The 12,475-nt window shown below is 48.5% G+C and overlaps 1 protein-coding gene across 5 annotated transcripts in view; it reads right to left on the bottom strand.

Annotated features, from left to right (window-relative positions):
* The window catches only part of TBC1D9B (TBC1 domain family member 9B), a 43,380-nt gene that overhangs the window by 18,832 nt on the left and 12,073 nt on the right, over positions 1 to 12,475 (bottom strand). For all 5 annotated transcript variants that reach the window (XM_057710429.1, XM_057710431.1, XM_057710428.1 and 2 more), the window contains exons 5-7: positions 12,131 to 12,389; positions 10,437 to 10,644; positions 7,745 to 7,957 (exon numbers count right to left, since the gene is read on the bottom strand). In XM_057710429.1, coding sequence (XP_057566412.1) covers positions 7,745 to 7,957; positions 10,437 to 10,644; positions 12,131 to 12,389 — 680 coding nt within the window. The remainder of the gene's footprint in view (positions 1 to 7,744; positions 7,958 to 10,436; positions 10,645 to 12,130; positions 12,390 to 12,475) is intronic.

The following is a 12,475-nucleotide window of genomic DNA, read 5'->3' on the forward strand; positions in this document are numbered from 1 at the left end:
CTACCCTAGATTCCCCCATTTTTAGACACCGGACTCCCTCCCAAGGCCAATATTAAAATTAGCTAGTAGCCCTGTTCTTCCCCCTCTACCCCTTTCCCTGCCAATATATAATTTATTTATAGAAATAAATTTATTTTTATTGGCTGTGCTGGGTCTTTGTTGCTGCACACGGGTTTTCTCTAGTTGCGGCGAGGGGGCTACTCTTCCTTGCGGTGTGCGGGCTCCTCAATGGAATGGCTTCTCTTGTTGCAGAGCACAGGCTCCAGGCACATGGGCTTCAGTAGTTGTGGCACATGGGCTCAACAGTTGTGGCTCATGGACTCTAGAGTGCAGGCTCAGTAGTTGTGGCGCGCGGGCTTAGCTGCTCCATGGCATGTGGGATCTTCCTGGGACAGGGATCGAACCCATGTCCCCTGCATTGGCAGGTGGATTCTTAACCACTGTGCCACCTAGGAAGTCTCCAAATATATAATTTAAAGTGATACTTTGCTCTTACTTAATAAGGCAGTCAATGAGCTTATTCTACTGTCCATACCGTCTTATCTCATGTTTCATTGTACTCTATGTAGTCAGAGCATATAAAATTACACATGATTTGTCACCTTTATCCTTGTTATCTAGTCTTATTTCTATAGTTAGATACATTCAAGGCTCCCACCAGACCTTCTGCCAAAGCCTCTCCAGTCATGTCCTGGTTGTCTGAGGTTGTTCACTATTAGATTCCTCAGAAGCTGATAGCTGCCCTGAACTCCTGCATGTTCCAGGCAGCCTATGGTCTTGATACCTGAAGGTCAGTTTGTCGGATAGAAAATCCTGGGGTCACAGCTTTTTTTTTTACTGTATATCTTAAAAAATGTTACTCTATTTGCATAAAATGTTGCTATCAAAATGTCTGATGCCTCTCTGACTTGGTTTTTCTTAACTGGCTGTCCAAAATAATTTTTTTAATCTTTAAAATCTGATAGTTTTACTAGATTATATCTCAGTGTGTGTATATACTACATACTATTCTGTATTGATTTTCCAGATGTACAACATGCTCTTCTGCCAGGCAGGTTTAAGTCTTCTTTTATATTCAGAAAACTTTTCTTCAATCGTGGTTTCCGTCAGTTGTTATTCCACAGCTTTGCTTTTCTTTTTTTAGGAGCTACATTATACATAAGTTGGATCTTCTTTGACTTCTTTATCACTTCTCTTACTATTTTTTCTTTCTATTTATTGGACTCTCCTCTTACCCCCATTCCCAACCCTACCCACCCCCTTCTTGTCCTCATTTCCCTTAATGGGCTTTCTGTGGGGTCTATTCATTCTTGTGTTCATGCTCATATGATATTTATTTCTGAAATATTTCTGCATTTTTTCTCTAATTCTTTCCTGACCCCTGTCAACTCTTTTCACATTTTTCTGTTGACTACTCACTGTGCTTCTGCGCTTTCTAAAAATTTTTTATTTATATCATTCTTAAATAGTTTCTAATCCTTTTCTAATTCTTTTTTAGGTCATTTTGAAATATTAGGGTACAGTTTTCACCTGCTTTGGGTGGATGCTGCTCTGGTGTGCTTTCTTTGTCCATGGAAGGTTTTTGGCTCGTTTTCTTCTCTGTATAGGGTGTGGACATAATCATCTTCTTTTGCTCACATCTGAATAACTTGACTTTTTCTGTACTTCCAGGAGGATGTTGTATGTATGGGGCAGCTGTTTGCACTGCACAGTTGGGGGTGTGTCTTCTGCTGCAGTCTCTCCATGGAGCACCCCCCTCCAGGACTTCCTGATCTGTCTCCTCTAGTGTCAGAAGCTTCTCTCTCTTTACCCCGCAGTGTTCCTGCCCTGCTCAGGTTCAGTTCTTTTTTCCTCAGGAAGGGCTCTTTCCTTTTGGAAGGGAGTTTTTGTTGGGTGTTTCAGATTTGTCTTAGCATTCTCTGATCTTCCCTCAGCTCCTTAGTGGATTCCTATGTTTTGTGTTGTTTGTTAACTCATCTGTAAACTGCAGCTGAGAAATATGCCCCCAGTTTCTCTGGTGGTTTCTCTTAGTCACTTGCTGAGGTTTCTGTTCAGTGAGTAGTCTGAGGAGAGTGTGTGGGAGGGGAGTACTTTTGGTGATTACTGGATTCCTCAGCTCCTAGGACTGTCAGGGCCCTTTTTCTCTTCCCTCCACTGCTGCAGCACAGCTGCTGACTGTGTGTCTGTCGAATAAGGCTGTGGTTAGTGGTTTGATCCCACCTACTCACAGTCCGGGGTTTGTGAGATACCTTCTCAGCTGGCTTTGTTGAGATGTTGACTGTGGGCTTTTATTTTTACTCTTTAAGCTGCTTTGTGAGTTTTAATGGAAAATTTGTTAAGTTACCCCAATAACCACCACCTTGTCCCAGTTGAAGGCCACTCCATCAGGCCTTTCTTCCTGTCCTTTCACTGAACAACTCTTGCAAAGGCCACCACAACCTCTACTTGCCATCTAGAGTAGTCAATTCTTAATTCTCATGATACCTGACTTCAAATTCAAACTGAACTCTTGATTTCTCCTTTCAAATCTGCTCTTCCTCATGTCATTACACGGCGATTCTATTCTCTAAGCTGCTCAGGCCAAAAACTACAGGGTCATCTTTTTTGTAAACCCTTCTCTTTCTCCCATACTCTCCAATCTAATTCATCAGTTCTCTCAGATCTACCTTCAAATTATATCTTGTACACTAACACTGAACAATCCAAAAAGGAAATTAAGAAAATGATTTTATTTACAATAGCATCAAAAAGAATAAAATACTTAGGGATAAACTTCGCCAAGTAGGTGAAAGGCTGGATGCTGTATGCTGGAAACTAGAAAACACTGATGAAAGAAATTAAAGATGCAAACAAATGGAACAATATTTTGTGTTCATGCACTGGAAAACTTAAGATTGCTAAGATGTTGCCATTACCCAAAGTAATCTACAGATTCAGTGCAATTGCTGTTAAAATCCCAATGACATTTTTGCAGAAAAACCCCCAAAAAACCTATCCTAAAATTCATATGGGGACTTCCCTGGTGGCACAGTGGTTAAGAATCCACCTGCCAATGCAGGGGACACGTGTTTGATCTCTGGTCTGGGAAGATCTCACATGCTGTGGAGCAACTAAGCCCGTGCACCACAACTACTGAGCCGGTGCTCTAGAGCCTGTTCTGTGCAACAAGAGAAGCCACCACAATGAGAAGCCTGCACACTGCAATGAGGAGTAGCCCCCACTCATCACAACTAGAGAAAGCTGGCACGCAGCAATGAAGACTCAGTGCAGCCAAAAAATAAACAGATAAATACATACACTTATTTAAAAAAATTCATATGGAGTTTCAAGGGACCCCAAAGAGCTAAAACAAGCTTGGAAAAAGAACAATGTTGGAGGTCTCAAATTTCCTGATTTAAAAATTTACTATAAAGCTATAGTAGTTAGAACAGTATAGCACTGGCATAAGGATACAGACCAATGGAATAGAACTGAGAGCCCAGAAATGAACTCTCGCAATGCACAAGTTCAACTGATTTTTGACAAGCACGCCAAAACCATTCAATGGGGAACAGATAGTTTTTACAACAAATGGTACTGCAAAAACTGGATATCCACATGTAAAATGATAAGGTTGGACACCAGCTACAAAATTAACTCAAAATGGAGCAAAGACCTAAATGTAAGAGCTAAACCTACAAAATTCTTAGAACAAAACATAGAAGAAAAGCTTATGACATTGGATTGGCAACTATTTCTTGGTATGACATCAAAAGCACAATAAAAGAAACAGAAATTGGACCACATAAAAATTTAAAACTTATGTGCATCAAAGGACACAATCGTCCTCAATAATGGGAGAAAATATTTACAAATCATGTATCTGATAAGAGGTTAATACTTAGAATTTCTACAATGTGATGACAAAAAGAAACAATCTGATTTACGAAAACAGGAAAAGGACTTGAATAGACATTTCTCCAAAGAAGATATACAAATGGCCAAAAAGACATGAAAAGATGCCCAACGTCACTAATCATTGGGGAAATGCAAATCGAAACCACAATGAGATGCCATTTTATATCCATTAGAATGGTTATTGCAGAAAACCCCCCAAAACCCCAGAAAATAACAAGTGTTGGTATTGATGGGGAAAACCTTTTGCTTTACTGGTAGGAATGTACAATGGTCTAGCCAATGTGGAAGACATTATGGCAAATCCTCAAAATATTAAACACTGAGTTACCATATGATGCAGCAATTCCACTTCTGGGTATATCCCCTAAATAACTGAAAGTAGGGTCTGAAGAGATATCTGAACACCCATGTTCATAGCACCATTATTCACAACAGCCAAAAGGTGACAGTAACAGAGTGTCTGTCAAAAGATGAGTAGATAAACAAAATGTGGCATATATACACATACACAATGGTATGTTATTCAGCCTTAAAAAGGAAGGAAATTCTGACACATTCTACAATGAAGATGAACCTTGAGGACACTGTGCTAAGAGAAATAAGCCAGTCACAAAAGGACAAATACCGTATGACTCCTCTTACATGAGGTACCTGGAGTAGTCAAACTCACAGAGACAAAGAGAATGGTGGTTGCTGGGGCCTGGGGGTGGGAAGTGAGGAGTTAGTACTTAATGAGTACAGACTTTCAGTTTCCCAGATGAAAAGAGCTTCGAATGATGGATGGTGGTAGTGGCTGTATAACAGTGTCAATATACGTAATACTACTGAACTGTACACTTAAAAAATGGTTAAGATGGTAAATTTGATGCTGTATGTACTTTACCCCCCCCCCACATATATGTATCCTGAATTTGATCACTTCTCATCAAGTCCACTGCTACCACCCTCGACCAAGGCTCTATCATCTTGTGTCCTGATAACTGTCACAGCCTTCCAACTCATCTCTGCTTCTATTTCTTGTCACTTTCTAGTCCAGCTCTGCTCTAAAGAAATATGATGAGAGCCATACATGTAATTTAAAATTTTCTAGTAACCACATTAAAAAACATAAAAGAAATTGTGAGGTTAATTTTAATAATATATTTTATTTAATCTAATATAGTCAAAAATGTCATTTCAAAATGGAATCAATATAAAAAATTATCAAGATATTTTATGTTCTCTTTTTCACACTGAATCTTCCACCTCTGGTGTGTAGTTTATGCTTACAGCACATGTCAGTGTGGACTGGTTGCCTTTCAAATGCTCAATAGCCACGTGTGGCTACTGCACTGGACAGCTGTACCACTATTCCATTCTTAACACGGCAGCCATAGCAAGTCTATTAAAACATAAACAGATCGTGTCCCTCCTCTGGTCAAAACTCTCCACTGGCTCCCATCTCACTCAGAGTCAAAGCTAAGTGTTCACAAGGGCCTACGGGCGTTACACGGTCTGGCTTCCCACTCCGACTCTAAACTCATTACCTGTGCCCTGTCTCCACTCATCTCAGCAGCCTGTGCCAAGCTCAACCCTGACTCCAGGCCTTAGCACCTGCTATTCCTTCTGCCTCGAATACCCTTTCCCCAGATACCTTATGGATGTTCCCTCACTTCTTTCAAGTACCACTTGATCAGAGCCCCCTCTTCCCCTGGAAACCCTGATCCTTTTATCCTGCTTTATTTTTATCCATGGCCTTTATTGCCACCCTGACATACTGGATGTTTATTTGCTTACTGAGTGTCTCTCTGGCTAGCATATGAGTTCTAAGAGGGTATGAATTTTCTCTAATCTGCTCTATCCCTAGTGCCTAGAAGAGGACCTGGTACCTATCGGGAATGCAATAAAATGTGCTGGGTGAACGAAGGGTGGGTGCTTGGAAGGGGACACTGGGCCAAGCTTGCTTTGGCTGGTCTTGCCCTGTCATTTGTGGCACTGGGCCTTGAGGAGGCAGCTCAGCATTCCTGCTCACATCCCATTTTACCCAATTCAACCTGTTTCTTGAAATCCCAGATCAAGCCTAACCTCCTCTAAGAATCTACCTTTCTTAATGTCTCCGATGCACACTGATTCTGCCCACTCCTTTCCTATCCATTCCTTATCTACTTAATAGCTTACTGAGCATTGATTACAGGGGTGGAAAATTTAAAGGCTTTCATGGGCCAGACCAGGTGGGGTTCTCGGGAGCTGAAGGGTATGTGCCGCCACTCAGCTCCAATGCCACCCAGTGGGAATGTGATTTTTCTAGAGCAGACAGATATGTGGATTTCTATATGGACTCTAATCATGAAGTATTTTCACAAATCCAGACTGATAAGAGCACACACATCTTGTCATACCAAGAAGCAAGGAAGTGATCAAATATGGCTAGGCTAATGTCAAAAGCACTCGGATGCCACTCGAATAAGCTTCCTCTGGTCACAGATGGCACGAGGACAGTAACTGTCATGGACTGAAGCACATCAAGTTGCTTAAATCCATAAGTTTATAATTATACTAAAAAGTAAACATAAAAACTGAACTGGTCACATTTGGAGGATACTTGAAAACCAATGCATCATTTTAACAACTGGTGGATTAAAAAAAAAAAAAATTGGGTTGGCCAAAAAGTTCGTTTGGGTTAAAAACCCAAACGAACTTTTTGGCCAACCCAATAAAAGATTTATTCTGCCTTTGCTATATGAACTGTGCCTCAGAGTAACCAAACAGTTGAGAAGGGTAAATTTCTCTCTATATGGAAATATTCCAGCTAAGGAACAGAAGGAATGATAGAGTGCCCCCATCTGCAATCCTAGTGAGTTACCTAGTGAATTATCCAGGCAAGGCTTGTCAATGACTGGTAACAGCACATACCCAGGTGCTGTAAACCTCTTGGTGGAAGTACACAGCACCTCAATCCTGCCTACAGGTGGACCTGCTCCCCGCCCCCTCCACCCCTCCCACCACCAACACAAACAACTGAATCTGAATCTCAGCTGGATCTCATTACTCAATCACCAACTTACAAGAAATAGGGCACAAAAGAGCACATTAAGTACTTCCAGGGGATGCAATCAGCAAACACCAGACTGTGAGAAAGTCTATAGCACAAATGACCCAACTTCTTCAATAAAATACTGCAAGGAATGGGGAGGAGAGGAGAGGGGAGGGAGGGGAGGAGAGGAGGAGAGAGGGAGAGAGAAAGAGCGAGCGAGAGTGAGAGAGAGAGCGAGATGGGAGTAGAAACCTATAGATACAAGGGATTACATCAAACAATTGTAACATATACATGACCTATGTGTACCTTGATTCAAATGATTAAACTGTAAAAAGTACATGTGCATCTGGGGAAATGTAAATACAAGTATTTGATGTTAAAGAATTATTGTTAATATTGTTGGTATAGTGAAGAGATTGCGCTAACAGGTAACCCTGTAAGAAAGACGGATGGGGAAATCAATCTCCCATCAGGTAAATAAGTGCAAGCCGGACAGACCTAAACAGTGAGACTTTCAGTGCAGAAGTTCAAAAGGGACAGAGATGAGGGGGGCTGGTGCAGGCAGAGAAGGCTTCTTATGTGGGACAGGACTTGAGGCAGGCAGCAGTGATTCTCAGGAGGACTGGGGGGCGTCCCGAGGTACAGACAGGCCTGTGACCCAGGGCACCGCACGTATGGCTGGGACACCTGAGCCTGGGGCTGGGCTAGGTTTTCCACCCTGCACCAAGCAAGGACCCTCCCCACCCAAGGCCCAAAGCAGGCACCACAGGGCTGCCTGGGCTCTTCTCCTGGCCCTGACCCCCATCCCACTGCTCTGAGGGGCCCTCATACCTCTGGGGCTAGGTCCAAAATGCTGGCTTTCCTCCCTGCTCTGTTGCTGCCTGGGGGCTTAGACGGCGTCTTCTGGAGGAAGTCAGAGATCCTCTGAACCAAGAAATCCCGGTCTTTCAGGTTGGCGAACAGGAAGGTCATTTTGCTCTTGGTGCTAATGGACAGAGGGCTGGGCAGGACACTGGAGCTGTCAGCTTTCTCGACTATGGTCACCTGAGAAGACAGAAACACCGTTTGGGGGTCTGCATCTTGGAATGTAAAGCCAGATGGTCTTGTGAAGGTGAGAGCATGGTGAGCTTAGGTTGTCTTCTCCCGGGCATGGGGCAGGGAGTGGACAAGGGGCTCTCCAGGCCCGGCCGATTCATATTCTGCCTCTGCCGCTTGGTGCTGTGTGAGTTCCCTGCATGTCTGAGCCTCGTCTTTTCAGCTGTTGATGGGTGTGAGCACAGCAGCCTTGCAGGACCGTTATGAGGATGGTGATGCAGAACGTAAAGCCTGAGCCCAGCTACGGGCTCTGATCAGCTTCCCCGAGATGGACTGTCATGCCCCTGCCCTGACACACAGTGAGCAGCCCTGCCTGCACGCCCTTCTGAGCACTCATTCCCTCAACACTTCCCGATGTGTGTCCTGGCCCAGTCCTCACCACGAGGTGTGTGAACGGAGCAGCACAAGTGTGCAGGGCACAGGATGGGCTTTCAGGGGGCACCTCTGCAGAACCCGCAGCCCAGGGTGGGTACAGACAGTGGACATGCAGGCTAATGGACGTGGTCACCGGGGCTGGTGGGGCCACAGGTCAAGCTGGGGGGCCACTGGGCTGCTTCCTATTGGAGGCACCTCTGGGGAGGTAGCAACTGAGCTGAGACCTGGTGCAGCCAGACGAGGAGCTGGGGGAGAGGTCAGCCAGCAAGCACCCCGAGGAGGCGGCCAGACTGGCCTGATGGACAAAGAAAGGCCGGAGAAGCTGGGGCGGGGTGAGAAGGGGTATGCGGGTGTGTGTGTGTGTGTGTGTGCGCGCCTGCATGTCTGTGTGTGGGCCAAGGTCTGACTAGGGGTGAGTGGCTCACGGAAGGTCTCACAGGTCGCAGCAGGCAGTTGGAGATTCTTTTAATCACAGAAGATACTGGAGGATTCTACCCAGGGTGAGGAAAATTTTAAATTATGTTGGCTGCTGTGGGAGGATGGGTCCTAAAGCCTTAGGTGCAGACAGTGTCCTCCTGAGGTGACCCAAGCAGACAGTGTGTCTTAGACAGTAGCTGTGAAGAGGAAGGGACACGCTCTGGAGAGCGAGCTGACAGGACACGCCATGGTCAGGATGTGGGAATGAGGCCAGGTCAGAATCCCACCTCGGCAAACAGATGGAAGGGGTGCCACTTCCGGAGGCGAGGATGAGCTTTGGGAGTGTGAATTCGAGAGTCCCGTGGACACGTGAGTGGGGCTGGCCGTGAGCGAGGAGCCCCTGCCAAGTCAATACTGAGGTCAGGACTGGGCAGGGGCCTCCATCCTGACCAGCTGCAGAGCCCATCCCAAGAGCCCTCTGCCATCAGGAATGTCTGGATCCCCCAGAAGAAAGAGAGCTGGGCCTAAGACTGATGCTGTAGCCAGCCCCCAGGTCTCAGGGTCAGGTCAGTACAGCACCCAGGACAAATCCACAGGCCTAGTGCCGAAAGACAGCGTGGGGTCAAGGGCCACCTCTGAGCCCCTTAGCCTGGAGCTGTGGCTCCTTTAAGTCCTTTGCTTCTGACCTCCCTTGGGGAAACTGAGGCAACACACTGCCTCACACCTGTTTGCAACTATACCTGCAACTTCAGGGCTTTGTATAAAGGCCAGGGAGGTCCCACTGCTCTATGTTTTAAATAGAATCAAAATACACACTGTGATTTAGGTTATAGCTTAAGAACCTCACCGTGCCTCATTAACTAAACAGCCAGTATGCCCTGTTGGGCCATGAGGAAAAGCAGGCCTTGGGATCTGCCCTGACTGCAGGGTCAGTGTCTTCTGTCTGAGGGGGAGGGGGTGCAGAGAGGGGGCCTCTCCCTCACTGTCTACATCCTTCACTGCAACACGGACAAATGGCCTTGTTTCTACCAGAGTCACTGTGGAAGCCCAAGAAAGTGGATAAAAAATACCTCCGACAGATGACGGCTATCCCTGTCGCTACAGGTGAGAGCTGTCCCCCACACCTGACAGGTGAGAGCTGACCCCACTCCTGAAAGGTGAGAGCTGACTTCCAATGACTCTGCCACAGCCAAGGCAGGTGTCGGGACAGGAACAGTGAGGTGTCCTCTGAGAGGGATGTGATGGGGCTGGGATGGCGTCAGAGTCCTCCAAGCCCAACCGAAGCAGGGCTTTGCCAAATTTCAACTGCAAGGCCTGAGAAAGCAGGACTAAGGGACACTCACCTGCAGGAGGCCACTGGGCTCTGATCAGGGAGGTGTGGGTCCTTCTTGAGGATTCCTTATATTCCACTGTGAGCTCTGATGGCAGGCCAAAGACCACCCTGTCTCCTCATCAGGGGGGTTGACCCCTGAGGGGGCATCCAGTGCACCCCACTCACGGGGGGGGGCCTGGTACAGCACATGAACCCCTGTGGCCCTCTGCAGGCGTGTCACTAAATTCTGGGGGGCTTCCTGGGCTGGGGACCTGGGCAGGTACCTGGCAAGTGAGAGCAGAGCGGGCGGGGACCAGGGCTCACCTCCCGCAGGGGGATGATAAGGTGGCATGCATCCTCCTCCTTGCTGGCAAAGCAGATGTAGTTGCTGGAGATGAACATCTGGCCGGGGATGTGCAGCTTGTTGAACGGGGTCCACAGGGTGCAGCCTGTGTGGCCATCCAGGCGCTCGTCCCTGGGCAGCCGGAACGTGGCCCGGTAGCACTCGTTCTTGGCTCGGGCATCCAGGTCTCTGTGGAAACCCAGGTGGGGATGAGCACATGCATGAGGGGGCCTCATGCCTCGGTTTCCCCACTGGCTCAGGCTCGTGGGGCCCTCCTGTGAGCAAGTCGTGCCCAGGGATCTGAGTTCAATAAATCATGCACACTGAATGGTCAGGTAGTAACAGGTGGATGCCCATATGACCAGGGGAGGAGTGGCCGACAGACAGCACGCTCCGTACTGAGGGTGGGTGGCGCCCAGAGGATGTCTGCACCCACCCTGCTGCTTCCTACTAGGAAGACCCAGCCCCACCTAGAAACCCAGACAAGGCCTCCGACAGGCAGCTGTGTGTTAAGACTAAAACACAGGGTGCTGGAACCTCCCCGGCAGTCCAGCGGTTGAGACGCCGTGCTTCCACTGCAGGGGGCATGGGTTTGATCCCTGGTCGGGGAACTAGGGTCCCACATACCATGGGGCGTGGCCCAAAACCCCACAAAAACCAAAACCAAAAAATCCAAAAAACACAGGGTGCTGTTGCCTAATGGAAATGCACACTCGCGGGTCCGATGCTGTGAGGCAGGGGCCCGGTAGGCTGCTCCTTGCCCCTGTGGTGGCCCTGTCATCACAAACATTCCTCTCTTCTCAGCCCTTTGGGGGCTGCCGGCAGCCTGCGCTGGGCCTGGCAGGCACACCTTGATGGACAGTGACAGAGGCTATCAAGTCCGGCCCCGCTCGCTTTCTTTCCGGAAGGTTCTGAAAGCCACCCTGGCACTCACATCAGGGGAGTGACATCCTTGGACAGCATTCCGGTCCCAAAGGTGCACCCAAGAGCCTGGGCCTAGGCCACGTTTCTGAGCACACAGGCATGAATCTGGCTGTGGGACCCAGGGGCTCAGGGGAACCTCTGAACTCCTGGCTGGCCTATGCGTTTCCCCTGAAGCTGCAAGGAGAAGTGAGAACAGACGTGTTCTGGAGGGGCCAGCCCCAGTGGTTCGTTCCTCTGTCTACCAATGCCCACGGACAGGGTGGCAGAGACCTTAGACCTGCGCAGGGTTGTCTTTGGAACCTGGGGTCAGGGCCAAGGGGTCCTGAGAAGAGCTGTCAGTCATGGCAGGATGCAGCCAGCGCGCCCTGAGCTGAGGTTTGCTGCCGCCTTCCTGATGAAGCCCCTGGGGTTGCCCTGGCTGGTGTGGGGGCGGGGCGTCTGTCCTGGGCTCCACAGCTAAGGGGCTGGGGCCTGAGGCAAGTCACTCTGTCTCCCTGAGCCTCAGCTTCCTGTCTGTGAGTGCCCCCCCCACCCCCCCACCCCAGGGCTGCGAGACGTAATACACGAAGCACTCCCTCCACGTCAGCGTCGGTGGTAGGTTTTCTAGGACAATGCCTCCGCAAATCTCCTGGCGCCCCCCCCCCCCCCAATTATCGAAAACCACCCCTCTGCCTGGCCCCCTTCCCATGCAGGGAGACCGTGAAGGGGACGGAGGGAAGGTGCCCGCTGGGGGTGGGGGCGCACAGCGCACCGCTTCAGAGCTGAGACGTTCCTGTGCGGCAAGGGTGGCCTGGGCGGGGCCTTGTCCTCCAGGAAGCCCTCGCTGTCCAGCAGCTGTCGCATGGCGAGGTTGGCCAGCTGCTCCATGAGCTTGAAGGTCTCGCTGATGTTGAGGAACATGGAGAAGAAGAACTCCTGGTCCCGGGTGTCCACACGGATGCTCTCAGGGAAGAGCAGCGTGGCGTTCTTCTCCAGACGTGTGACGTCCACCCACTGCACCACCAGGCTCACTGGATGCCAGAGGGGACAGACACCCCACCGGGTCAAATCAGCTGGAGGGCTGGGGAGACAGGCTCCCAAGTCCTACCTGTGCCTG

This window comes from Hippopotamus amphibius, chromosome 15 (assembly GCF_030028045.1).
Source record: "Hippopotamus amphibius kiboko isolate mHipAmp2 chromosome 15, mHipAmp2.hap2, whole genome shotgun sequence".
NCBI lineage: Eukaryota > Metazoa > Chordata > Mammalia > Artiodactyla > Hippopotamidae > Hippopotamus > Hippopotamus amphibius.